This window comes from Oryzias melastigma, linkage group LG4, assembly GCF_002922805.2.
Source record: "Oryzias melastigma strain HK-1 linkage group LG4, ASM292280v2, whole genome shotgun sequence".
NCBI lineage: Eukaryota > Metazoa > Chordata > Actinopteri > Beloniformes > Adrianichthyidae > Oryzias > Oryzias melastigma.
Genome location: NC_050515.1, coordinates 25,722,427 through 25,748,728, shown reverse-complemented (window position 1 = coordinate 25,748,728; position 26,302 = coordinate 25,722,427). Strand labels below are relative to the sequence as shown.

Sequence of the window (26,302 nt, the reverse complement as noted above, 5' to 3'; positions counted from 1 at the left end):
TGCAAAAATGTTTGGACATTTTTCTGCAAAATTTGCAGCCATCTCTTTAAATGAAAATTAGTGCAGACATGAATAATCTAACCTTATGTAATAACTTTTCATAGGATTTCAACATTTCAGGAAGTGTGTCTGACATTTTCACAATAAAACTAAGAAAAAAACAATGCCTTAAAACACACATACACTGAATTTTTAATACAAACATTACAATATTAACTACATATTTGCTTAATGCATTGAAAGGATAGGAAAAATCAAACTTTTGGTTAATAGCTAATATTTTATTTATGATCTTAAATAAAGTGTTTTGAAATGAAAATTTGTCGCCTTTGACCTTCTCACTCAAAAACACAAAAACGTCCGAGAATTTGCTGAGACAAAAATGTTCAGTGACCCCGCGTGAGGACATGAAGACATTTTTCCTGCTGTCTTCCTGTAAGAGGAGAATGGGGAGAAGATTCCAGAGCAGAGCTGTCGACGTCTGCCACTCCATCACTGCTGACTGAGTTTTTGGTGCTGCAGCGGAGGACAGAACCTCTGTTGTTCATGTCATACAAGATAAAAACACATCAAATCCCCTGGGATTTTTTTTACTACAATTTAAATGTCTTGCACACTACCCATAGCCTCTTGATGTCTGAATTTATTTCCAACTATGAAAAAAACAAATCACTTGTGTTTTTACTTTTAAGTACAGTATTTGCTAAATAAAGGTAATTTTGGAAGTGGTTTATGGATATTTACATTATTAGGCATTTAGGGATTAAAAATTAAACTTTTCTTAGCTACCACAGTGCCTACTCTTTATATATAGGAAAAATGAGATTCTTAAAGTCTATAGTTTCTTCAGTGGCTGAGAAACAAAAACTTTTAGTGGAAAAGTGTTTAAAGACCTACTCTGATGTTTTTGGTGTTTTAACGTGTTTTATGGCATTTTCTGATGGAGGACATATAGTAGTTAGAGAAAAATAAGATCAAAATTGTATTTCTTTATTCAAATCGTCTTGAATCAGGAGCAGACAAAAAATATATAATTTGAAAAAGTTTGTAGCTGTGACATAGAAGCTACAGCAGTAAACCACAAGCTCTCTACTGTGCTCCACTCTGATTTATCTACTTACAGACTAATAGATCCATGAACGTCTTTGTTTTCCTCGTCTGAGCTGGAATCTGGATCAAAACTCTATCTGGATAGCTCCAGTATTTCTCACCAGTTTTGTTGCACCGGTGAAGTTAGGTTGGGGTATGAGTGCCTTAAATCTAGCAAGAGAAAGTGTTAACAGGTGGAGTATGGGAAGTGGGGGTGGACTTACTCTGTTCCAACAGTCCTGCCCAAAACTCAGAGGTGAATTTCTAATGGACTTCTGCCGCTCTGCAGAAACTATGTCCCAGAAAACGACGCTGATTTTTTTTATTTAGGCAAAAAGGATATAATCCGAATTTAATTAACACTGGGAACGCTTTTATAATAGATAGAAAGATGATTGGAGTGAGTATTTAAGAAAAAGAACCTGTATCTGTATTGATGAATAACGACAAGGGGGGCGTGTCCTTCTGACATTCCTGGTACATCAACTCACACCTATGAAAAGCTCAAATACACTAAAAAATAGCACATTGGTGTCCTTTTTAAAATATAATAAACATGAACATCATGCACTCTAAAAAAAATCAATAATAAAATTAGAACATCACAGACACACAATCCCAGCAGTCATTCACAACTCCCCGTATTGTGTTGTGATTTAAAGTGAATTGAGGCTTCCTTTTCTATCTGAGACTACAGGCACCTGAGTTATAAATCAGAACTTTCTTTCTTTCAAATCTGGTTTTCAGTTCAACCGTTTAACCCTGGAGCTCCAGTGTTTATGTTCTTTGATTTACTGTACCTTTTCAACCATTAAGTTAATTTGATCAACGTCATTCGCTGGAATGACGTTGATCAAATTAACGGTTGAAAGGTTCTATATGTTATAGATTTTGCATTTAAGCGTCACCGACGACGCCTCAAGTGTTTAAGGAAGATTTTTTGTGTCTTTGCTTAAAAATGAACTTGGATAAAAAGTATTTCTTTATTTTTAGCTATTACAAATGACTGACATTTGTTTCAGTTTTGCACCGCGACCTTTAGTTGGTGTGAAAACGTGTGTTTTTGCTGTAAATGAGCTAAATCCCTCAAACACACCACCACGCTCTTCTGGAGAGGTTTGCAGCAAAGGTCACGTCTCTTCTGGTGTTAGTCCTAACATATGAGCACTTCACTATAGGTAAACAGTAAACATATCTTTGACTCCAAAAAACACACAAGCCATCAGGTGTTTGTGTTTCATCAGCAATGAAAACCCAACAGGAAGTGAGCTGGGTGAAAGCGTCTCAGTGGGAGTTAATGGCTGTAACGCGAGACCAAAGGAAGTGGCAGAAAAAATAAGATCATGCATGAAGTCACGATAAAGAAAGTCCTGCAGAATACAGAGTCTGCACTCTCCCTTCTATCTGCATATAAGCTCCACATCTCAAGAAGTTTTTTTTCCTGCTTCCAAATGCACATGTCCAGTCCAAATTTTCCATGCCCACAGCCAAATGTGAACACTTTGTTCTTGTACACTGATACACCCAAATCAGGTTAGTGAAAAACACATTTAAAATAGGTTTAAATAATTACTGTTCTCTTATTTATGTCTTTTTAGACAAATAACAATTTAATATTGGTATCAAAGTAGTTTTATAGATACCGAAAAGTTCACATCTTATTTTGGAAAGCTGCTTCTCATCCAAAATGTGGACAGAAACTGGTTTCAGCTGGATTGCTGCTGGATGGAGTGGTCAGTTGGAGGTGGCTTGTTGGCACCGCATCTGTCCAGCTGAAGTCATGTCTCTGATTCAGCGCCCGAGCGTCTCCTTCCGCAGCATTCCTACCATTTGCTGCAACAATTAGTGCTCGCTTTGTGAAATTCATTAGCAAAAAACGATCAATTCTTTTGGATATGAACAGACGCTCCTGATCCCTCCTGAGTGTTAAATGCTGAAATATATCAAAACTGCTGTGACTCTATAGGCTTTTTTTTTAAAGAGTGATAAAGATTATAGTAAATGGAAAATCCCCCGATAGGTTCCGATAATTGGGCTGTTTTACGACTTGAAATAAAAACAGGCTTCCAGTTAAATGTTGCTATAAACTCACTGTTGGTTCTCTGACTAAATACAAATACAGCGTGGTCACCATGCAACTTTGGGGCTTCTTTTACCATTGCTTTTGACTTTTTCCCATGAGATTAAAAACTCTTCTGAAACGTTGCTACAACACAATGTTTCCATCTTTTCTTTCAGGCTGGACGTCTGTTTCCTAACATGTTTTTAGAGAAAAAAGGAAGATACTAAAGAATGAAGAGACCGTCTGAAAATCTCCTCCACCTGCTCAGCTGTTTCCACCTGCTGGCTGCTGTCACGTCACAGGTCAACCCAGGTGGGTGCCCTTCTAACCTGACACACATGATTGAGCACATGTTTAAATTCAACGGTTTGCATCAGGTCTTAAGTGCGTTTTGTGTGCTGTTTTCTGCATTTGGTGCTGCAGTCCAGAACCTCAGAGTGGCTCTTTTCTTTTTACACCATTTTGTGATGCCAATAAAAAAGCAAAGATATGCTTTTTTTAAAGTTTAGTAGCAATTTTTGTTGAAAAGAGAAAAAATAAAACAAAAGCCAAAGTGAGTTTTTTAGTTGGAATTGATGAAGAACTGCTGCTATTTGCCAGGAGAAACCTCAAACTGGCTACTAAATATGATTTTATGGTTTCAGCTTCTGTCGTTGGGCTTAGGTTACTTTATTGTTGAAAGATTAAAGAACTCAGATTAAAGCATAAATTGATTGTGGTTTAACACAGACTTGACAAGTCTTACTGACAAGAAAATAAAATTACAAACCTCTAAAAAAAAAAGAAGTACTGTCACATTTTCATCCTTTCCTGTACTTCCTTTTTCAAAATAAAACGTCTCAGATTTAAAAAAAATCAACTTTATTTTGAGCCAGTCTGGATCTAAAAACAAACACAAAGTTGTGGTGACAGGATTGGGGTTTTTCTGCTCTTGTAAGTGGAGGTTAGTCATCACTGACAAAGGAAAACATGTACTGCAGTCTTTCAACAAAATTAACATCCTCAAACTTTGACGAAAACCGGAAGAAAAAAAGCAAAAAAAAAAGAGCATTTTGCTGGAAAAACACATTCACATTGGGGCAAAAACTTCCTACATTTTTAAAACTAATAAACACTTAGATGTTGAGATCAAAATCTTTTTCTTGTTGTGAGAGTTAAGTGTGTGTGAATTTATGTCAGTCTCCTTGATTGCATCCCCCTGCATGTACATACACACAGTGAGTCCAGCTATCCCACTGGAGTCTGTGGCTAACGCATACCAGACATTATGACAGCAGGAAAGTCCATTGAAATACGTTCCGTCTTCCTCCCTCTCTCGGTCATTGTGTGTATCTGTGACTGTTTGTGTGGATTTGTGTTACTTGTTTCATAAGTCAAGTAAAGGATTGTATGGTATCTGGCAGTAGTCAAAGTTCAACAAGTTTAGCATTCAACACGATGATTTCGTCTTTATATTTTGAACCAAGAATGTTTTACATTCAGAAATCCCCAAATGATGAAGGTCTGGTTTCAAGTTTCTCTGGTGTAGTAATGCATATGTGTTCACCTTCTATTTTGTTCAATGTTTTGGGTTTTCTGCATTGATAAGAGGGTTCTTTTTTTCACAGTCTGGAATTATTCATAGCTGAATTTAGCAGAGCTGAGATGCTGAACGAAGCCAACTTTCCTCCATTTAAAATTCCCAAGCAATGGCGTTATAGCATCCCTGTCTTTCCCATTTTACAGTGAGTGGGTGAACTGCATTTCACATGACGACAGGCTGGAGATGGAGAATCAAATAATTATGATGATATTCTCTGGGCTCCGTGCAAGAAAGATATTTAGAATAACTCTCGAATGAAGGAAAAAGTAAATCTAAATGCAGATGAAGGTGAAGTTGTGCAATTAGTGGTACAATTAAAGAAACGATAAATAGCATGTATTTACATAGTTAGAGCTAAGACAAGTGTAACAGTTATGTCCATCATTGACACATGCAAAAGTAATTTCACCCGTTTATAACTAAAATACTTAAACATTTAAATTTGTTTCATTCATCTTTAGCTCCAAATCATGCATTACATTTTCAAAATATTCAAGTAAAAGTGTTCAAGCAACAGGCAAACTCCACTTACGTGAGCTCGCCACGCTAATGCCATAAAAAATCTACATTTTCTAGATCCAACATTTTTTCCCAAGTATCTTTCCAGTGATGAGGAATGTGTTAGGAGGTGACAGATGGAAATCCCTAGGGAAAGTTTAAATTAGTAGCTGGTAGTGAAGGTGATTTTTTTGGGGGTGGAAATTCAAGATGGTGGCCTTTTTCTAAGGTCAAAGGTCGATGAAACTTCCGTTGTGGTTGTAGACTTAAGCTAGCAAAATTTGTGTATAATTTTGTGAAGACTGCTCGATCAAAAATATTCTTTTCCCATATTTTGGGAAAAACACCAAGGCTATGTACGAATTTCCACCCTAATCCCTAACTACTAAAAAATGATACAGTGATGGACTATTTAGTGCCCTGAATTTTAAAAGCAATTCGGACACGATGTTCACTACTTTTCTTTTCGTTTTTCAAAATGCTGGTGAAAATCGAATCAAAACGAACATTTCACTGAGTCTATTTATAACTCCACTGATGATGTTCTGAATACATTTAAACACTTTTTTTCACAATTAATTGTTAGACAACAATGCATTGGGGTCTATATTCGCTAGTGAGCATCATTGCATGTTAGTTTTTCACAAAGACTTTTGAGAAACTTCTAGGGCACTCAATTTTGGAATTAGTAGGTTCTGACAGTTCTAGAAAATGGTGAATGCTTTATAGTGAGTAGGGGGAGGATTCAGATAAAGCCCAAATTTCACATTACCTGTGACCACCCCATAATAATTTCAAAACGTCCTTTTGTCCTCCCTGACGCCTGTGTATTGGTTTCAACTGTGGATCCAGACTCTTTTTGAGTCACACAAGAGATTTTGACCTCATTCATTTTTTTGACAGGTTTTCCCGCTCTCACATCATCATTTTTTTCACTACTTCAAAAATTGCTTTTATCCAGATATGAGGTGTGTGCAAACTTTGGTTTGTTTTTGAGTATGTGGTGAGTTTTTGCCTAAAAGTGGAGTAAAAAATAAGAATCGTGAAAACAATATGATCCTTGCAGTCCAGGACTGCTGCAGACCATAATAAACCTCTATGTGCATCAATGTCAGTGCAGTTATCTGGCAAATTTGTAAAGAATGTTAACAAAAAACAAAAAATGCCTTTAAACAGACACGTAAAGATCAGGTAGGTAAATGTAAACTTCCAGTGCTATGCTTTGGTTTTGCCTCAGAGTTTCTCCTCGTGGAGTCAGTTATTTAATGCTGACCTGTTAGCAGAACAAGCCTGCCTTTCAGTAGTCGGGAGGTAAGAGAAAGCTTTGGACGCGGTACTCCTTCCTCTCTCCCTTTCTTCGTCCATTACACAAGGCAGCTATTTTCCAAGTTTTTCTGGAAGGATATTTTTAGTTGGTGTTCTTTAACATAGTAGTGGGATAAACCTGTATATTTGTGCCTGGACCCAAATGTGCACACTGGACTGCCCCCACGTTTGCCTCTGGGGTCAGCTGAGAGTGGGCTGAGTAGATAAATAAACACAGCAAAAACCAACATTTGGAAGAGCAGCTGCACATCCGGCACAACAAACTTCAACCCATCTCCCTCCTCCAGATTACTGGACGTGTTTGACAACTATCATAAATCATACTTATTTCCAATTATCCCCCAGATGTTTTATGTGTTTTCGCCATAATTAAAGCATATTCAGTTTGTGTTTACATGCACACAAAGTTCTCTTGGATTCTGGTGTTTTGGGGTTTCTTAAAGATGTTTTATTTTTTTATCTTAAATATGCAGATTTAAATGGTGGTTCTAACTTTTAAACAAAGTCTGTTTTATTTGTAGTTCACTGATCAGAAGCATTTATTCTGTTTGTCAAAGTAGCAGGAAGAAAAGACATCATAGCAAAAATCTGTTGAAGAATCTCTGGCTGGCCTCTTTCAACCTTCCACTTCATGGGCTGGATCTCTCTTTGTAAAGACAAAAAATGGAGGACTTACATTGTCTATGGAAGTCTTAACAAAGTTGCTATCAGTGTCTGTTACTCATTAATTCTCTTGGCAATTCCCTTTGAATTACCACCATTTTCACCTACATGGATACACGCAATGTCTATTAGCTTCTGTCCAAGTCCATGTGGCCAGCCAGGCTTCTGTCCACAACCATGCTCCTTGCCTCTGGTGGAAGGTTGGTGCCAGTGTTCAGTGTGTGAATGTGTCTGTGAATGGGGGAATGGGACTGTGACTGTAAAGCGCTTTGGGCCTTCAAGGAAGGTAGAAAACCTCTACACAAGTATACGCCATTTACAAGTTACATGTCAATATGGAGAGATACTAGAAATGCAAGAAAAAGATTTACTGAGTAACAGAAAAATTGGCATGAAATAAGTCCATAATTTCTAGAGGTTTGGCTCTGGACAGATGTTTGGAACAAATTTGTACTATAGATGTATAAACCCAAGATCCTTGATGCTGATGGTGGTCAGAGGTCAGACCATTCCAAAGCGAAACTCCAGGTGAGGAAGGGTGGAGGGGAGCCAGTGAACCATCTAGAATGCAGAGACAAACATTTGTGAACTTAAAGGCAAAAATATGATTAGAAGAAAGACAACCCATTAGTTCAAAATAAAGGCCGAATTGATAATGGAACAACCCAGCACACCTGCATGTGAGGTAGAAGCTTCACTTCTATGTGGCTTTTCTCCAAAGCATTTTATCTATGAGTTTGCTTCAGGTGGATTCCTCCTAAAATCTCAGCAAAAACCAAATCAGGTGACTTGTCTCATACTCTTCCAAAAGACTACAAATTCTTCTTCTCTGGACCCACCCTCCTTCTCTTCTTGCTGCCATCCTCAGTAGAGATGAGCAGTAAACTCTTCTGGATTTGTCTGAGACAAGAACTGCTTTTATTACTCAGTATACTAGTCACTCTACCATTTTCCCCAATCTGCCAGTGTCCTATTCACGTTTAATTCAAAATCTCCAAGTCAGAGCAGAATCATAGGTGTAGTCCATTTCTGTTTACTCTCAGAAACCTCTCTCATGTTATCTCAAACAAAAATATTAGGCTTGAGATCAAATTCATTAAAAACTGAACAGAAAACATAAACAACAAACATCTAAACTCTGTGACGAAACCAGAAATGTCTTGAACCCATTCTAGGCAACAAAAAAACTGTATGAAATGATGCCATCCTGATGCCAAAAACACCAACAAATCCAAAAAAATATATTAGTATGGCATTCATAATCCCACTGTGGTTTAAGATGAGAAAACCTCTGGAAAGTTCATATCCCTGCACAGGAGACAGCAGGAATAGAAGATGGATGAATAGATGCAGATTGGTAAAAAAATAAAAATTAAATAAAAGTTATGTGAATCATCAGCTTCAGGTGTTACTGGTTTTGACCACATATGCATCCAATTCTCTGAACTTCAGTTTGTGTTATCTTTTATTTTCCAGGTAAAGTTTTGCCTTTGACCTTCTGCCTTGGCAGTAACATAAAAGGCACATTGTTATTGGTCCACTGAAAACCCCTATGAAATAGCGAGATAGAACAGTGGACACATAACCTTTAAAAATGTATATGTAAAAAATAAAACTAAATTAGAAAACTGGGGAAAACATTCTAGAAACTGTAAAAGAGTTTCTAAAACAACATAATAAAATAATATTTGCTTATATAGCACACAAGTGATCTTGTTTTATTTATTTCGTTTTTAATGTTTTTCATTTTTAATGCATCTTATTGCAGATCTGCTCAAAAATACTGTTCAAAAAACTCAAGTTAGGTATGCTGTTCATTGTACATAAATCTCTTTATCAGCTGTAGTTTTTATAGCTCTAATAAGCTTGAATATCAGAAGTGCTTGTTGTTGATAAGATCAAATAAAATAGCAAAAATAATCTGCAGCATGATACATAATGGATCAAAGGTTAAAAGGACAGAAAGTGAGGTGGTGTGAAGGCTGCATGTGAGGCCATGTGTGTGCATACTTGTTTGTCTCGAGTGTGTGCGTTTTTTAGCCGACATGCGAGCAGCGATTCAGGTCACAGTTCATCAGTCCAAATTGTCAAAGGTTCTCCCATCTAGATTTTTGAGTAAGTATTTGGTAGAGATCAAGAAAAAAAGGGAGGGTGACTGAAAGTGAGGGGATGAAAAGGGAAAAAGGGAAACACGGAAAGGGCTTGAACTTCTGGTTCTGCTGTTGCTGGCATATTCTCAAAGGCTTTTTTGTTAGACAAGAGGCCAAGCTAACATGGTCACGCTTTTTCAACTTCCAGCTCAGCTGAATCCAATTGGGTTTTTGTCAATACATTGAGACATATTCCTTCAAAAAGTGTACAGCATTATTTCCATCTAGTTTGTTTAGAGTTGGACATTGCTGAATTTTATGGGTCTCAAAGGCTCAAATGAACCATGTCACCCAATGGTTTGAATCTGATATGAATTATGATATTTAAGGACAGAACAGCAGAAACCAAAAAGGGGAGCATGAAGACTGAAACAAGAAGCTTGAGGGGGTGGAGGAGCATACAGGAAGTAAGGGATTCATTACTTCTTCTCACCAAGTTTTGTGGGCGTGATGTTGTTGCAACCACACACATGCACACACTCATGCTAACCTCTGTCCATGGGTTTGATACCAGCATTGTTTCTACTGGCCGATCTAGACTTTAGGTTTATTGGGAGGGCGTGTGTTTGTGTGTGTGTGCTGGCAAACGTGGGGTCTCACTGCAGCTTCCCTCCTCCCCAGAATCCAGAGTTATCCATCAGGATTTTCAGGTGTTTTGACAGAAGCTGGGAATGAACCAGACCTATTATAGAAATGCTTCTGGGGCATCTGGTAAATGTTTGAGTATGGTTTTAAATTTTCTCCATAGGCCAGAGCTGTGGTTGGCCAAAGCTGAGCTGAGGAGACTCTACTCTGACCACAGTGGGATAACTATGCAAACCAGCTGTATAAGGGCTCCCAAGAAAAAAAAAGGAGCAGAATTGACCAAATATGAGTCAGTTTTTGATTATTTTTAACCAATTAAAAATTTTGTGCCTGATTTATACTGTATACTGCTTAAATAAGTGTAAGTCTTGGCCGCTGGTATTTCGTGTGTATTTGTTGGTGCAATACATATTAAGCCTTCCGTTTCATTTCACTTTCCTACCAATGGGGGCGCCAAAGAGGTACGGTTCAGTACTGTCTAATGGGTCTATTTTACAATGGAATCGTACCGTACCAGACTGCTCAGTGGAAACGAGGCTTTAGTTTCTGGAGTGTAATGGAAGCATTTAACCTGGAAGATGTTCTGGAATTTTTTTGTCATTAAAAAACAGGCTTTTATTTTGTAGCATGCTTTTGATCTTTATCAATATTCAATCTAATTACACTGACCTTTTATTTGGTGCCCAATAAACCTATTTTCTGTGATTTTTATCATGCATTATATCTCTGACCTGCACAAGACTGTCACTCCGTTAAATGTACACAGTTTCTGCTCAGCCGTCCTTAGACTAATATAAAATTCAGCACAACAAGCATTTGCTACAGTCTCTGGAGTGTTGGAGTCATTACAATGAAATCCTGTTATTTTTTCTTATAAATATTGCCTAAAAATAAATCCAAGTTTCAGCCCTCTTCTTTCAAAACGTAAATTTTCTTCATTTAAATTTGTTGAAATTACTATTATTTGTTAGTTTTAAAAGGTATGTTTTCGTGTCGCATTAGTTGATGCTAAAAACAAGTTGTATTAGCATAATATTATGTTAAATGGAATAGCCAGTAGTCTAATAATCTTTCCACCAACAAAGAGTTTTTCCCCTCAATGGAGTCCTTGAAAAGGAAAATGTGTCATCAATTCCTGTTTGTGTCATGTGTCTGTAATTTTGGTCTTTCCCAAAGAGGTCACACACTTCTGCTGTGCGGAAGACCTTTTGATCAGGGTCAGGGTAATAGAAGTCCACAGTTTTCTAAAAGTGAACACTTCTCCTGTTCTGTAATGAAACATTAATACAGGCTGTTGTGTCTCAGATGTGTGTCGGTATCCTCTGGGGATGTCGGGAGGGCAGATTCGAGATGAAGACATTTCTGCCTCCAGCCAGTGGTCTGAATCCACAGCTGCTCGCCACGGCAGGTACGTCTCCCCACAGGTGACGTGTGAGTGCATGCTGACCCAGTTCTATGAGAGAACCTACTTAATTTTACTGTTGTTGCTTTTTTATATGACCTGAACTGATTCCTCTGTTCTTTTTTCAACACAGGTTGGACTGTGAGGAGGGGGATGGCGCGTGGTGTCCCGAGACCACGGTGGAGCCAGACAACCTGAAGGAGTTCCTCCAGATTGACCTGAACTTGCTCCACTTCATCACCCTTGTGGGCACCCAGGGTCGCCATGCGGGGGGCATGGGGAATGAATTTGCTCAGATGTACATGATAAAGTACAGTCGTGATGGCAGCCGCTGGATCACATGGAGAAACCGGCAGGGCAAACAGGTGAGTCAGCCCCTCAAGGAGTGTCTCACACTGACAGGAAGGTCAGTTAAGTTTTTCCTTCTAACTGTAATCTGCTTTGACCTTTAAAACCAATGAAAATGAAACACGCGCACTCGTTATGCCTCCTTTTATGGACTTCCATTGCTCTTACTTGGCTCGACCTTATCTCTTGTTAACAATCCAATATGTAAGAGCACAACGTCTACATAAACTGTTAGTGGAATGATTCTCTGACATCCCCGTTTCTGATATCAAGGTGTGTTTGCCTTACTTCTAGGTAATTGAGGGCAACAGGAACACCTATGACACCGTCCTGAGGGATCTGGACCCACCCATCATCGCTCGCTTTGTTCGCTTCATGCCGGTCACTGACCACTCCATGAACGTCTGCATGAGAGTCGAGCTCTACGGCTGTAAATGGCTCGGTATGTTTTGCTTCAGACGGAAATCAAGGAAGCAATGTTAAAATATATTATGTAAGCTGCAGCACAAATCCTCACCTTTGAGCCTATAAAGATAAAGAGAATCAGCTGAATGTCTTTGTATAAACAACATAAAAGCTGCATAATGAATAACTTTATATTTTTACATCTCTTTTATTCAGTTATGAGTTTGAGTTTATTATTTTTTCAAGCATGGTCAATTGCAACTAAATTCCTTTAACACAGAAACATCACATATATAGATAACCAGATATAAGTCACAATCAGATTCAGAGAGGATACATCCTTGTACCTCTTTGATTTTCATTGTAGAAATTTAATAGTCAATACTTGAAACAGGAAGGGAAGAAATACATTTATTTAATTCATGATGAAATACAATTACACATATTTAAAGGTGACTTTATTAGTATTTTAGGTTACTTTACAAGGAAGCAAAATAACTATGCAAATTTAAACAAGCAATAAATATCAAATCAAACTTTATTTGAAAAGTACTTTTCCAAATCATGTCACTTAAAGTGCTTTACATAAAAAAGTGAGAAAGTCTAAATAAAGTGTCTGAATTAAAAGGTGTGGAAGGTTCTGGGTATTTTAGTTTGACAGATGGAGGCTAAATAACTGAGACCTTGGCATTCCATGGGGGTGAAGAAAAAGAGAAAATACAAAGTTTTAGAAAAAGCATCTAAAGATGTGCAAGTGCAGCATTAGCATTACATGACCTTGACCGTAAGAGCCAGTATATTTGTATATGCTCGGAAAGTGAAGAGTATCAAGGAGAGTGTTGAGGTAAGATGGGGTGGAACAGGGATCTGGAGTAATGCTGCAGAATTTTGAACTAGCTTCAGTTTTTGATGAGTTTTTTTTTAATGACTGAAAAAGTCACAAAAGATATCCAGACTACTAACCTGAACAGCAGGTGAGATTGAATAATTGTTCATAGAGAAAGTAAAATGCTTGTTTTACTGGAACTAGTAATAAATCTCAGACAGTATGAGTAGCAACGCTGAAGTAATTGGATTTTAAAACCCACTCCAGTGAAATGTTCTTGTGGCATTTTTCTCATGATGGATATTAAGAAAATTAAGATGAAAACTGCATTTCTGATTATTTCTTTTTTCAAATCATTAATAAGGAGCAGATGAAAAAAAATGGTGCTTCAAAATAAAATCATAGATGTAAGGCGAAATCTACAACCAACAGGCCAAGCTCCCTGCTTGGTTCCATTTCAGTGCTTCAACTCACAGACAAATAGATCCATGGATGCCTTTGTTTTCCTCATGTGAGCTGGAATCTGGCTCAGAATTGTACAACTGGATAACTCCAATATTTCTGTTCCACCGGTAATGTTAGGTCTGGGTTGTTAGGGCCTGTAAGCTAGCAGGAAATGAAAGCAGGTTCACTGAGCGTCAACAGAACCACAACTTAAAGGGGAATTTATAGGTAACTACTGCCGCTCTGCAGAAACTATGTCCTAGAAAACTACTTTTTTTTTCTTTTAAGGCTAAAAAGTGCATAATCATAACTAAAATACCACTGGGAGTGATTTTACAATTGGTCCAAAAATGATTGGAGTGGGAGTTTAAAGATCAGACTAGAAATAGGAAGAGAGGATTGATAAATTATCGTGCCTCTCTTACCGTCTGATCCTGTCAATTGGATTTTTATCCATGTTATTATTATGCCAGGGTGATAATTTGGATTTTTTTGCTCTGAGACAAAATTGAAGATGGACTGTAGACTGAGAATGGCTGAGAGGATGAAAAGAAAAAAAAAGAAGGAAAGATATGAGTTTCTCAGTAACACAGAGTTGTTGATGAATTTAGTTGATTTGTGAATAAAAATGAGTGTATTTTACTTGCTAGGTGCATTAATCAAATCTTCACACGATCTAAATTGTTTAAGCTAGGACCTTTTAACTTTAAGCAGTCTTAGATTGGGGACAAACCAGGTGATGATTGAGACAAGGTGATAAATCTAGATTTGAAGGGTGCCAGCCGATTAACAAGATGTTAAAGGTTTTGGTTTGAAACACCAAATCCTCTGGGGTAAAATGATTATTTACATTGCACAGACTGTTAACACCAGCACTTAGGAAGAAATGTAACTTTCCTCTAGAATTGGGCCAGGTTGTTTTTTAAATTTCCCATATGTACAAGGTCTGCCAGTTCTGGTGCAGAAATGGAAATTTCCCCTCTTCCTACGACACGCCTGGCACACTGGTGACTATGGTGACCTCAAATTTTACAGTTTTAAACAAACATTGGGGTTTCAGACAATAGTTTTCCTACTAAAACGAATGACAGACCCACACGATGTCCCCAGGGTTAACAAACTGGTGTAAAAAAGTAAAAATAACAAAAAGACGTGTTCTCTGTTTCTTCACAGATGGTCTTGTTTCGTACAACGCCCCGGCAGGAGAGCAGATGAAACTCCCTGCTTTCCCTGTTTTTTTCAACGACTCTGTCTACGATGGAGCGATTACGCACATGTGTGTAAGACTTTTGTAATTCTTTCTCTTTCTCACTTTCCCTCGCATCCCTCATCCTCGCTTTTCCTCCTTCCTGTGTTGTTGTCTGGTTGTCATGGTGACAGCAGAGACAAACTGTGGTCACATTGCTTTTCTCTGAAGCAATCTTTCATGAGACAGTTTGAGTCAACCATTATTACAAAGTTTCAACAGTGCAATGAGTACATTAAAAAAAAAAAAAAGATGTTACATTTGTGTTCTGGAGCAGTGAATAGTTTCTTCCATGACACGTAATTTAATTCCTCCCTCTTGGAAACTGGTCTGGAGGAAAAAAAAGCCCAATTTTTTAAACATTAGAGCAAAACTAAACAGTGAAATAGCTTTGACGATGCTGCCACCTTGTGTCGGATGGCTGTCAGATCTCAGACATCAACATACTCAGACTGAGTTCCCCTGCCTCTCAGGATGACGGAAGGACTGGGCCAGCTGTCTGATGGAGTGATGGGTCTGGATGATTTTACTCAAAGTCATGTCTACCAGGCGTGGCCAGGTTATGACTACGTGGGCTGGAACAACGAGAGCTTTCCCAGTGGATTTGTTGAAATAATGTTTGAGTTTGACCGGCCCCGAAACTTCACTACCATGAAGGTGAGGTACTAGAAGTAAGTCAATAATTTCCAGTACTACCCAATTTTTAATGTTTGCTTCTCCTCTCAGGTCCATTGCAACAACATGTTCTCACGGCACGTCAAGGTCTTCAGACAAGTAGTGTGCTACTTCAGATCGGATTCAGACTGGGAATCCACGCTGCTCTCCTTTAGCCCGGTGGTGGATGAGAATGATCCAAGTGCCCAATTTATTACCATCGAGTTGACCAATCGGATGGCTAATGCTATTAAGTGTCAGTTCTATTTTAAGGATGCATGGATGCTGTTCAGTGAGATCACTTTTCAGTCAGGTATGTCAGGATCGTTGTGTTACTGCAACAATCAGATTTCTAAGCTTTTTAATAATACGTCTGGAGTTTAAGAGATCTGTTTCTGTTGTATTCTATTTCAGACAGAGCCATGTACAACACAACACTGATTTCACCCACTATTGGGCCTCCAACCAACACACCACCAGGTAGTGTCTCTTTTGTTATTGGAAAAATTGAGTCATTGGTTCCAAACCAAAATCCCACCTGAACTGAGGTGTTGTTTTCAGATCTGCCAAAATTAAATGAGCATGGGCACATATATTTTGTATATTATAATAATTAAACCTCGATTCCGACCCATTTGAGTCATCTGCTGATCATTCTTACAACAGATTTAAGCTGTTGCACCGACCATTGTCAAGCATAACCTAACAATATATATGATTTGTTTTTTAAACTGATTTTCTGAATCTGTAATATTGTTTATTTTAACCCTCAATCTAATTTAAAGCTGTTCCCATTTGCCATTCCACACTATCAAGCTCTTTCTTCTCCTGTTGTTCCCCAGAAGACGACCCAACCCATAAAATTGATGACAGCAACACCCGGATTTTAATTGGTTGTTTAGTAGCCATAATCTTTATCCTCTTGGCCATTATTATCATTATCTTGTGGAGGCAAGTGTGGCAGAAGTTGATGGAAAAGGTGAGCTCAGTCCTTGGCTCTCACTCAAAAGTCTAATGAGATGTCAAATGCTTCTGTGAGTGTGCGATTTGTTCCCTCACCCTCTGTGTTCTTCATCCTAGGCCTCCCGTCGGATGCTGGATGATGAACTTACTGCAAGTTTATCAATACAGACGGAGGTGTTTGGTTATAACCAAAGCCAGTCGCGGGTGACTAATGAGCAGGAGTCTAGTGCTGCCTACGAACGCATATTCCCTCTTGGGCCAGACTACCAGGAGCCGTCAAGCCTCATCAGTAAGCTCCCAGAGTTTGCACAGAACTCAGAGGAACCCGGTAAGCTGACCCACATAGTATTAATATACTGATACGTTTTTAAAATATTAATCATTTTGATCATGAATATGCTGACACAGGTTTTTTTGCAGCTTCAACCAGCACAGCCAGCTCCAAATCCACCACCACTACTGCGTTAGTCCAAGATGGCGCTCCTCACTATGCAGAAGCAGACATAGTCAACTTGCAAGGAGTGACTGGAAGCAACACTTATGCCATCCCAGCAGTAACCATGGACCTGCTGTCGGGGAAGGATGTCGCTGTGGAGGAGTTCCCACGGAAGCTGCTTACATTCAAAGAAAAGCTTGGGGAGGGACAGTTTGGGGAGGTACGATTCCTTAAAGACCCACTCTGATCATCTTTTGATCGTTTTAAAAGCGTCCCAAGTGGTCTTTTAATTATGATTTTGCTGTTTGTAGCCATCATATTTTTTTTAAATGTCTTTTTCTAGGGCATAGTTTCTGCAGAGTGGCAGTAGTTGATTAGAAATTCACCTCTGAGTTGTGGGTTGGACTGTTGGTGTAGAACAGGGTCTGTGACCTTCAACACTTACAGAGCCATTCAGATTAATTTTTCACAGACCAAAACCCTGCAGGAGCCATAAAGCTACACGCCATGGACATGGATTTGTTTTTATTTAAATGCTACCATTACGATAAATAAAACTTGACTCATTTTGCATGAATAAAACACAAATATAAAGAGAAAATACCCTCATTTTTTTAAAATATGAAACAGTTTGTAATTTTTTATTGAGGTTTACATTATTTCCTTTCAAAATAAAAGACACTTATGTCACATAGAATCACATAAATGCGTCCCATGCAGTGGCAGGTAGTGTAATGTCAGCAGTGATTTTTAAAAAATAAGTTTATTTTGCTATCTGTGGTAGATCTTTTCCAAAAAATACATGAATCCAACTCTTAAAAAGAATTGGAGCTAATTGTGACTCCCACTGTATTTCTCATCCCATAAAGCGCACTTAAATATTGTTCAAAAAAAGAAAATCCGTCTTATAATTCAGTTCACCTTAATTCTGGTTGCCTGTTCTGTCTTCCAATTGATTTTCTGTGGTACAAGGCGCACAAAAACCTGATGTCTAAAATTCAGTGCTATTAGTTTTTAAACTAAAAACGTTATTTTTCCTTGACCAGAGGGCCACAATGGAAGGGTAAAAGGACCACATGCGACTCTGGAGCTGCAGGTTGCAGACTCCTGGCATAGAGTACACCTGCCCCCATTTCCCATCACTTACCTGTTAACTCTTCCTCCCACTAGCTTACAGCCCCTTACCAACCCAATCGAACACTAGCACTGCAACAAACATTGGAGCTATCCAGATGGCAGAAAAACTAAGGCAAACATCATTGACTGTATATTCACTGGACATATTAACCCCTCCCCTCTTGTGTTCCAAACAGGAAGTAGCCGATGGTTCCAAGGTCAAAATCCCATAAACTTCTATTGAGGAATATACAGTTATTATTCAGTCATTGTATTTGTCAGAATAACCATTTTTGCTCTGATACATTCTTCTTTACATCCTCTTTCTAATCCTGATATTTTTTTCTTTATTGCAAGTTATTGAAGTTATAAACTGACCAATCAGATGCCTCAGTAAAAGCCCCACCTCAAACGTTTGATTGATTTGCTTCTCCAGAGCAGCTTTCAGTGGAAGGGGTGTGGACTTTGAACAAGCTCACTCATGATTGGTGACATCAGTTCCTCTAAAAATGTGACTCAGACCGACCAATCACCGTCGACGGGTTACAAGATAGGGGTTACAAAATAGCAGCAGACAATCAGGGTGACGACTTTGGCCTGATTTTGCGAGGCCCAGAGGTGTTGACGTCTGTAGGTGATGTCAACAGCTCGCTTTGTCCAGTGAAATAATATATATCTATGGCTACATGGATCTAGATGTCTGCATCAGAAAAGGGTGAGATTGTGACCCTCCCCACATATTTTCTATGTTACAAATATACTTTTTCAAACAGCATTTTTTTCATCTGCTCCTGATTCACAGCATTTTAATAAAGTTATACTCTGAAATACAATTTTCAACTTAATTTTCTCAATATGTGTCCTCCATCATCAAGAAAAATGCTACAAGAAAATGTTAAAAACTTCAAAAACCAAATTAACATCAGAGTGGGCTTTTAAATGTCTGCTCCAATTAGAGGTTTGCATGAAATGAAAGTGTGAGCCTCGTTAAGACTTTGTCTCATCTCTCTTAGGTGCACCTGTGTGAAGCAGAGGGAATGCAGGAGTTTCTACATGAAGAGTATTTGTTTGACATCCCCGAAGACCAGCCCGTCTTGGTGGCGGTGAAGATGCTCCGTTCAGATGCCAACGGCAATGCAAGGTGAGGCACCTCTGAGCTGCTCGGGGCTAAAATCGAATCCCCAAATGTGGCCGTTAACATTATTTATTGCTATAGGAATGACTTCCTGAAGGAAATCAAGATCATGTCACGTCTGAAGGACCCCAACATCATTAGGCTGCTGGCTGTGTGCATCTACAGCAACCCACTGTGTATGATCACAGAGTACATGGAGAATGGAGACCTCAACCAGTTTCTGTCCCGCCATGAGCCAGAGGGCCAGCTGGCTCTGCTCAGTAACACAGCTACTGTCAGGTGAGTTAGTTCATTTACTTAAATTTTGTTTGAAAGGATTCCATGCTCCTGGACATTCATGAATACCTTGTGTGTTTCCTCTTTAGCTTCAGTAATCTGTGCTACATGGCTACTCAGATAGCCTCTGGGATGAAGTATCTGTCCTCTCTGAATTTCGTCCATCGAGACTTAGCCACACGGAACTGCTTGGTGGGCAAGAACTACACAATAAAGATAGCTGACTTTGGCATGAGCCGAAACCTGTACAGCGGCGATTACTATCGCATCCAGGGGAGAGCAGTGCTGCCTATACGCTGGATGTCATGGGAGAGCATCCTGCTGGTGAAGCCTGTTTTTAAAATCTGTTTTTTATTTGCAAAATTATGCAACATTTCTGGCAAAAGCAAGGAAACTTACTAATATTAATATTATTTTTGTGCAGGGGAAGTTTACCACAGCGAGTGATGTGTGGGCCTTTGGAGTGACTCTGTGGGAGATCCTAAACTTCTGCAAGGAGCAGCCTTACTCTCAGCTCACTGATGAGCAGGTTATAGAAAACACAGGGGAGTTTTTCAGAGACCAGAAACGACAGGTGAGTGCAGACTCCAGCATTTGTTGGTCTTACATACACAACTGAAACAAACACTTGATTTCCTGCTAACCCCGTTTTGCAGATTTATCTGCCTCAACCTGTGCTGTGCTCAGACTCGCTGTACAAGATAATGCTGAGCTGCTGGAGAAGGAATGCAAAAGAGCGACCTTCTTTCCAGGAAATACACGGACGGCTATCGGATTTAGAGTCGTAGGCCGGAGCGGTGTTTGAGACAGTCAATCCCAGGCTGCGCATTCCTGGAATAAGCAGTGTCTGATAGGAGTCACAACCCAGATTTAAGCTATCTTGTCTCAGTTGAGCAAAGGGTGGAAAAGGGGAGCACCTGTGGGTTCCAGTATGACACAATAGGAAGTTTAGCTATATGTGATATGCTTAGGTTTGATTGCATTCAGCACAAATCTTTTCCAATAAACTAAAGAGATTATTGGAAGTAAATACCTTCTCTGTTGTGGATATGAACTGGAGATGTCAAGTGTGTGAAGAAGTAAAGCAAACATTAATGTAGCAAAAAGAAAAACATTTGGCACTTTTGAAAACTTTGATGGATGTTACAAACTAACACATACACATGAATAATGGTTGAATAGCTTTTATTTTGAAAGACTGTTTGAATGTAGGTCAAAAAAGTACAGCAAATTATACATTTCTTTTTTAAAAAGTGATTTTTACAATATCATCTCATTTTCAGGCAAATTTAACATGAATAATAATAATGTTTATCTGTCTCCTCACAAGCATATTCCACAGTTATCTCATTAGAAAGTGTTGGTTTTTAATATATAGGTTACATTTTGATTGTGTTTTTGTTTTATATTTATATGTTCACATGTGCTCTGTTTATGTATTGTTGAAATGTGTGTACAATAATTTCATCTTGGGCCCATTTATTCAATAATCTAATCCATCCAGGTTAAAGTTTGTTTCAATCTTTTTATTTTTTTTCTTCTGCAACTTTTAGTAGTATTTTAGGGATAAGGAACATTTCACCCATTGTACAGGGAAGATTGTCCAAGTTATCCAAGGACAAAAGGATGAAACAACTAATCTTGTTGCCAAAGTCTCCAGAAAACACCAGCATCTTATTTAGCTTAGTGACTTGCTGTATTTGTGTTTGTCACTGTAATATTTTGATTAATTGTTATCCAGTTTGTGATATTTGTTTTTGCATACTGTGTCTTCTTGACACAGCCTTGAATTTATCATGACAGAACTGATGTTTGTGAAGGAGCAGGATTTTTATTTCTATTACTAGGGAAAACATTAGAATGTCCGTTGGCTGTGTCAATTTGAGTGTTAAGGTCAGAATGAATTGAAAGTCGATCATGTGTTTTGGATTTTGTAATTTTATTTGGTCTTAAATGAACATGAATTATTTTCTATTGTAGGTACATAATGCATTCCACTGAGAAGAATGAACCAAATATGTTTTATACAGATTTATTTTTGTTTGTTTGGTTTTTTAATGAAATGCTGGAAGGATTGTTTTAATGAAACTTAGCAGGTTTCAATTATCAGCATTCACATATTTTGAATTATAGCTACTCTCCTTGTGTTTATTACTCAGAACAAAACATATCTGTACTTCTGTTGCGTTTTCCCTCTGAACTTAAAGCATCTTATAAGATAAAGATTATTATGGATGCTCAATTAAAAAAATAATTCTGCCGTTAGTAAACAAAATAAGCAAACAAAATATTTATTTAAGATTTCAGTGATTTCCACCTTTTATTTTCAGTGTCAATACTTTTGTTCTTCTACTTCTTTTTTGTTATTAAATATAGGTATTATTAAATGTTTCTTTGTGTATTTGCTGTAAACAAAAGTGTTGCCCTGATAATAAAAAAAAAAATGAATAAAACTCAAACTGAAAACTGGCACTATAGTATTGTTCCTTAACTCACTATATATGTATATGTTTATTTTTTATATATTCAAATTGATGTTTGTTGATATTAAACAACGAGATATATAACCTATATATTAAACTCTATGATATTAAATATATTTATTTACAAGTATGCTTATTTATAATGTCTGATGTAGTTTTTGAGTGGGCGGTCCTTAAGAGATGAGCCGAGGAAACGCAGGATCTCATTGGATGAAGAACGACCAAAGGATCCAATCAAATCGCGGGGGCGGAGTAAAGAATACCTAAACGGAAGTGGAAACCGTCCTCTCAATCAGATGTAAAACTTGTTGCTCAGAACTTTCTAAAACAAATTATTGCGAGTTGTTTTTGTTCTTCATCAAGATGAAAACAGTGGTTTTGGTAACAGGAGCCAACAGGTAAAATCTTTTTTTTTTTTAATAACGTGTAAATTATTTGGAATCGTTTAAAATGTCTATTATACATTTTGCTGTATTATAAAATACGTTTTTGTTTACGAGTTATTCTGAGCTTATAATTAAAAGTGGTCAGTGAGTGACGGTAAAGCGGGGTTTGTCCGCAGTGGCATCGGCCTGGCTCTGTGTGACCGTCTCCTCGCTGAGGCTGCAGAGGGTCTGCTGCTGTGTCTGGCCTGCAGGAACATGCAACGCGCCCGGGCTGCTCGACTGTCCCTCCTGGCTTCCCATCCTTCAGCACAGGTGGACCTGTTGCAGCTGGACACTAGCAGCATCTCCTCTGTCATCAGTGCTGCTCAAGAAGTCAAACACAAGTAGGTGGAGACTATTCTGAAGTGTTTAGTTTTCAACTTTTAGATTTGTTTCAATGAACTGGTTTGGTCATTTGCAGGTATGATCGGCTGGACTACCTCTACCTAAATGCAGGCATCATGCCAAACCCAAAATTTGATATTAAAGCCTTTTTCAGAGGCTTATTCTCCAGGTACAAAACATTTTTACAAACTATATTTAATGTACCATACATTATTTTAAATACACTTATTTCTAAAATCTTGTGGACAAACATATGCTTTTGTTGCTGCTCAGATCTCTCTAATCCTTTTTGTTGCAGTAAAATTATCGCAATGTTTGCCACCGGTGAAGGGATTCTCACTCAGTGGGACGGAGTCACTCCTGATGGCCTGCGGGAAGTTTTTGCAACCAACCTGTTTGGTCACTTTCTTCTAGTGAGTCACACTTCCTTCAACCGATAGACAACCTGCTTCTATCTACACCCCCAAATGTGCAACACAAGGCCCTTTCTGCAGGGAGTCAGCTCTTTGTCCTTGAAAACGTATAGCTGTTACTGGATACTCTGCTCGTGAATAATTAACAGTCTCCAGCTCTGGACACCAGGTCATTGCAGACATTATTTGGGACACTTTGCTTCATCAGGTTCGGTTACATTCTTTGCAGAACTTTTGAGTTACCTCTCATCTTTTTAATATTTTCTGGCTTTTAGCAGTGATTTTTTTTTCAGGCTTTCTATTAATCTTTTGAATTTTTAAAACTTAAAATAAAAGATGATTCATAAGTCTTTTTTAAATTATAGAAAAATAAAACTACTGCCCCACAATCCAAATGGTATTTTCCAATATTAATTTCTCATTTTTAAATGCTTTAAATTGATTCAATTAACAACTTACATCAAACAGATTGATCTGGTTGGATTGTGGGAATATAAATCAAATAATCAATTAAATCAATTAATCGTTACACCCCCACTGAAAAAGGTTTTGAATATGTATAACAGCTCTTTTGGAATCTCATTTTCTTAGGAGAAAACACATCATTTGTTTTCACATTAGCTTGCATCCAAAATGACCAAAAATCATATTTGAAAGACACAAATTTATATATCTCAACCAACAAATTGTTTAACAAACATTTGTTTGACCTAACAAAATGTTATTTAAGTAAAGAATGAAGGAAAAATTACAGACAAAATATAAAACACAAAGCTTGATTGCATCTTTTGAGTTAAATTACTTCTAGGGTTTGAACAACTGACCTGAACAGGGAGCGGGGTTCAAACCACCAACCCTTCAATCATCGGCTAAGCTACTCAACCACCAGAGCCACTGCTGCCTATAGACACATGGGCATGTGAAGTCCATTCAAGATTGCACTAAACACAGGTTCTTTAATGCAAGTATAGCTCATGATGTTCACACTGGACCAGCAGGGAGGGGCTTCACCTTCTTCTTCTTTTTCTACTGTTTACTAGCGCATGTCGTTGGAAGAGGCTTGGTGCGAAATGAGGCGTTACAAATTTTGCAAATCTCAGTCCAGGCTTTTTCTTTCTCAGCTCTATTCCGATACATGAAGGACTTGGTGTCGTTTAATTCCATCGGGGCCCAAACCATAATTATTCATTTCTCCCACATTTTGAAGTGGTTGACAATCCCATGAATTAAAGGGGATGCCATCCATTTGTCATTAACCTGTTCTACACCAGTCTACTTTATTCATTAAATGAGCAGTTATCCTTGTTCAGGTTTATTTCAGGATTATCTGTTTGCTGTTTTGTCCTCTTCTAATTCTCCATATTGCTCAGGTCAGAGAACTGGAGCCAGTCCTGTGCCGTCCAGGTGAAACCTCACAGCTCATTTGGACTTCTAGTAGCAACGCTCATCGCTCAGCTTTCAGTCTGGAAGACCTGCAGCACCAGAGGGGGACTCAACCATACAGCTCTTCCAAATACGCCTCTGACCTTCTGAGTTTGGCTCTCAACACCCATTATAATAAACAGGTGTGCACAACTTTACAGAAATCCATTTTAGCCGTGTTTCCACTGAGCGGTGTGGTGCGGTATGGTTTGTAATGGAACAGGCAGTTCAGGTGAGCGTTTCCACTCAAAGTTGGACCATCAATGCGCATGTACGATTACATAGCTTTGGGTCATAGTGCGATGACAGTAAAAGCAAAGCGATCAACAACAACAATGGAGGTCATCCAGCAGCTCATTTGTTTTCCGCTTGGCTTTTGGTACTTTGTATATACTTTGCATATTGTTTTTGTGCCTACTTTTGTCGTAATAACTTTCCGCCAATCAACGGGCTTCATCGTGCAATGACAGCAGCTCCACCCTAATCATTCCGTTCCATTTTTCTATGGGTCTACAACCGACGGAACTTGTGCAGTTCAGGTCAATTTAATGGGTCTATTTTATAATGGAAATGCTAAAAATACCGTACAGTACCGCTCAGTTGGAACTAGGCTTTGTAGTTGTATAGTGTCAATAAAAGTTTTTTTTTTTTTTTTTTTNNNAGATTAGATGCTGCAAAACACTCAAAATATTTTATCCATTTGTTAAGCTTGTAAGCAGTTTATTAATATGGCCTTTGTAGACAATGGTCTCACTTTAGATGTTAATAATTCTTACTAAGTATATTAATAAACCTTATTTGGCTTATTGTACTAATAAATCTTTTACTAACACCCTATAAACACATTTTTAATGTTTGTTAATGAGTTAATAAAGCTTATTTAGGAATCGTATTATAAAGTCTTGCTGTTTTTTCTGGTGGGTTTGCAGGGTTTATACTCGTCTGTCATTTGTCCTGGTTTTGTGATGACAAACTTGACTTATGGCATCCTGCCCACCTTACCAGCTTTCCTCTGGAATCTGCTCTTGCCCATCTTTTGGCTCGTAAGTCCAACTTCATGTTTTATGGAGACAATTAAGGAACAAAACTTACTTTATATCGTACAAATTCAAGTCTGTTTCACATTGACAGATAAGAGTGTTCACTAACACATTTACATTGACGACTCACAGTGGAGCTGAAGCTCTGGTAAGTGAAACATTAGTTCAAACTCCCATGAATGGCTCAGTACAGATTAATGTGATCAATTGTGCGCTCTTTGTGTCAGCTTTGGCTATATAAGCAAAGACCAGAAACCCTGGACCCATATGCTAAATATCACAGCTTAACTTCAGGGCTGGGAAACAACTATACACAGCCAAGAAAGGTCCTGCAACATCATCAATAAACATATTCTGATTGTCTACAAATTGCTCTGTACGCTTAGTTTTGTGCATTTGTTTTTTTGCAGATGGATATCGATCTGGAAACAGCAGAGTTGTTATACAGCAAATTATTGGAGCTGGAAAGCCAAACAAGGAGCACAGTTAAATGAAAGATAAACCAACTGAAATCCAGAACAGACCGGAACATGCAGGATCGGGACATCTTGATGTTTGAAGTAAAATCTCTGATGGAGAGCATCACTTCAATGCTGTTGGCAAGGTTGAACTTGCTGCAGAGTTTTTCTAGAAATGTTTAAAGCTTGACTTTCCGAGTTTGAGCATAAAAAGATCAAACAAGACCCATTAAAGCACATTATGTTTTTCTTTGTTGATACAATAAACAATGCTTGGTTCATGGAGTTTTGAGGATGACATCCGAGCTTAAGCAGTCCAGGAGCGGCTCTCTCCAATCCGGTTGTTTATCCCAAGATCCTCGCGGCAAAAAACGGTGCATTCAGACAGCAGACTTTCCGTGTCGTCCCAGAAGCTCACGTATGTGCTCCGCGTGATCGCCTCCACGGTGTGCGGCGCTGCCGGCAGACGCGCGCAGGCGCACGTGACGTCCTGCTGTGGATGGCTGATGA

General features: G+C 38.4%; 2 protein-coding genes across 4 annotated transcripts in view; both read left to right on the top strand.

Annotated features, from left to right (window-relative positions):
• ddr2a (discoidin domain receptor tyrosine kinase 2a) overlaps window positions 1–20,451 on the top strand; it is a 31,229-nt gene extending 10,778 nt beyond the window's left edge. Inside the window, exons 2-17 of one of the 2 annotated variants that reach the window (XM_024279432.1) lie at window positions 3,328–3,463; window positions 11,261–11,363; window positions 11,491–11,722; window positions 12,000–12,147; window positions 14,554–14,656; window positions 15,100–15,283; window positions 15,353–15,593; window positions 15,695–15,760; window positions 16,123–16,259; window positions 16,361–16,571; window positions 16,664–16,899; window positions 18,809–18,936; window positions 19,012–19,209; window positions 19,296–19,530; window positions 19,631–19,780; window positions 19,863–20,451. In XM_024279432.1, the coding sequence (XP_024135200.1) occupies window positions 3,382–3,463; window positions 11,261–11,363; window positions 11,491–11,722; window positions 12,000–12,147; window positions 14,554–14,656; window positions 15,100–15,283; window positions 15,353–15,593; window positions 15,695–15,760; window positions 16,123–16,259; window positions 16,361–16,571; window positions 16,664–16,899; window positions 18,809–18,936; window positions 19,012–19,209; window positions 19,296–19,530; window positions 19,631–19,780; window positions 19,863–19,994 (2,586 nt within the window). In that variant the 5' untranslated portion in view covers window positions 3,328–3,381 and the 3' untranslated portion in view covers window positions 19,995–20,451. Of the gene's footprint in view, window positions 1–3,327; window positions 3,464–11,260; window positions 11,364–11,490; window positions 11,723–11,999; window positions 12,148–14,553; window positions 14,657–15,099; window positions 15,284–15,352; window positions 15,594–15,694; window positions 15,761–16,122; window positions 16,260–16,360; window positions 16,572–16,651; window positions 16,900–18,808; window positions 18,937–19,011; window positions 19,210–19,295; window positions 19,531–19,630; window positions 19,781–19,862 lie in introns of both variants that reach the window. The other variant, XM_024279431.1, reaches the window with a different exon arrangement.
• Window positions 20,452–21,910: 1,459 nt separating this feature from the next.
• hsd17b7 (hydroxysteroid (17-beta) dehydrogenase 7) lies at window positions 21,911–26,073 on the top strand. 2 transcript variants are annotated; one of them, XM_024279468.2, is made up of 9 exons: window positions 21,919–22,087; window positions 22,252–22,458; window positions 22,536–22,628; window positions 22,758–22,872; window positions 24,243–24,437; window positions 25,224–25,337; window positions 25,426–25,482; window positions 25,562–25,660; window positions 25,745–26,073. In XM_024279468.2, the coding sequence occupies exons 1-9, from the start codon at window positions 22,053–22,055 to the stop codon at window positions 25,826–25,828; spliced, it is 999 nt and encodes a 332-aa protein (XP_024135236.1). In that variant the 5' UTR covers window positions 21,919–22,052; the 3' UTR covers window positions 25,829–26,073. The 2 variants fall into 2 exon arrangements, with proteins under 2 accessions (XP_024135237.1, XP_024135236.1); XM_024279469.2 differs by lacking the exons at window positions 25,224–25,337; window positions 25,426–25,482; window positions 25,562–25,660 and having other exon boundaries at window positions 21,911–22,087.
• The last annotated feature ends 229 nt before the right edge of the window (window positions 26,074–26,302 follow it).

Bases quoted from the DNA above. Each gene is read 5' to 3' on its own strand.
- hsd17b7 (XM_024279468.2), top strand. From the start codon at position 22,053: ATGAAAACAGTGGTTTTGGTAACAGGAGCCAACAG. The intron at 22,629-22,757 runs GTACAAAACATT...TTTTTGTTGCAG, and splicing joins TTCAGAGGCTTATTCTCCAG to TAAAATTATCGCAATGTTTG. The intron at 25,483-25,561 runs GTAAGTGAAACA...TCTTTGTGTCAG, and splicing joins ACAGTGGAGCTGAAGCTCTG to CTTTGGCTATATAAGCAAAG.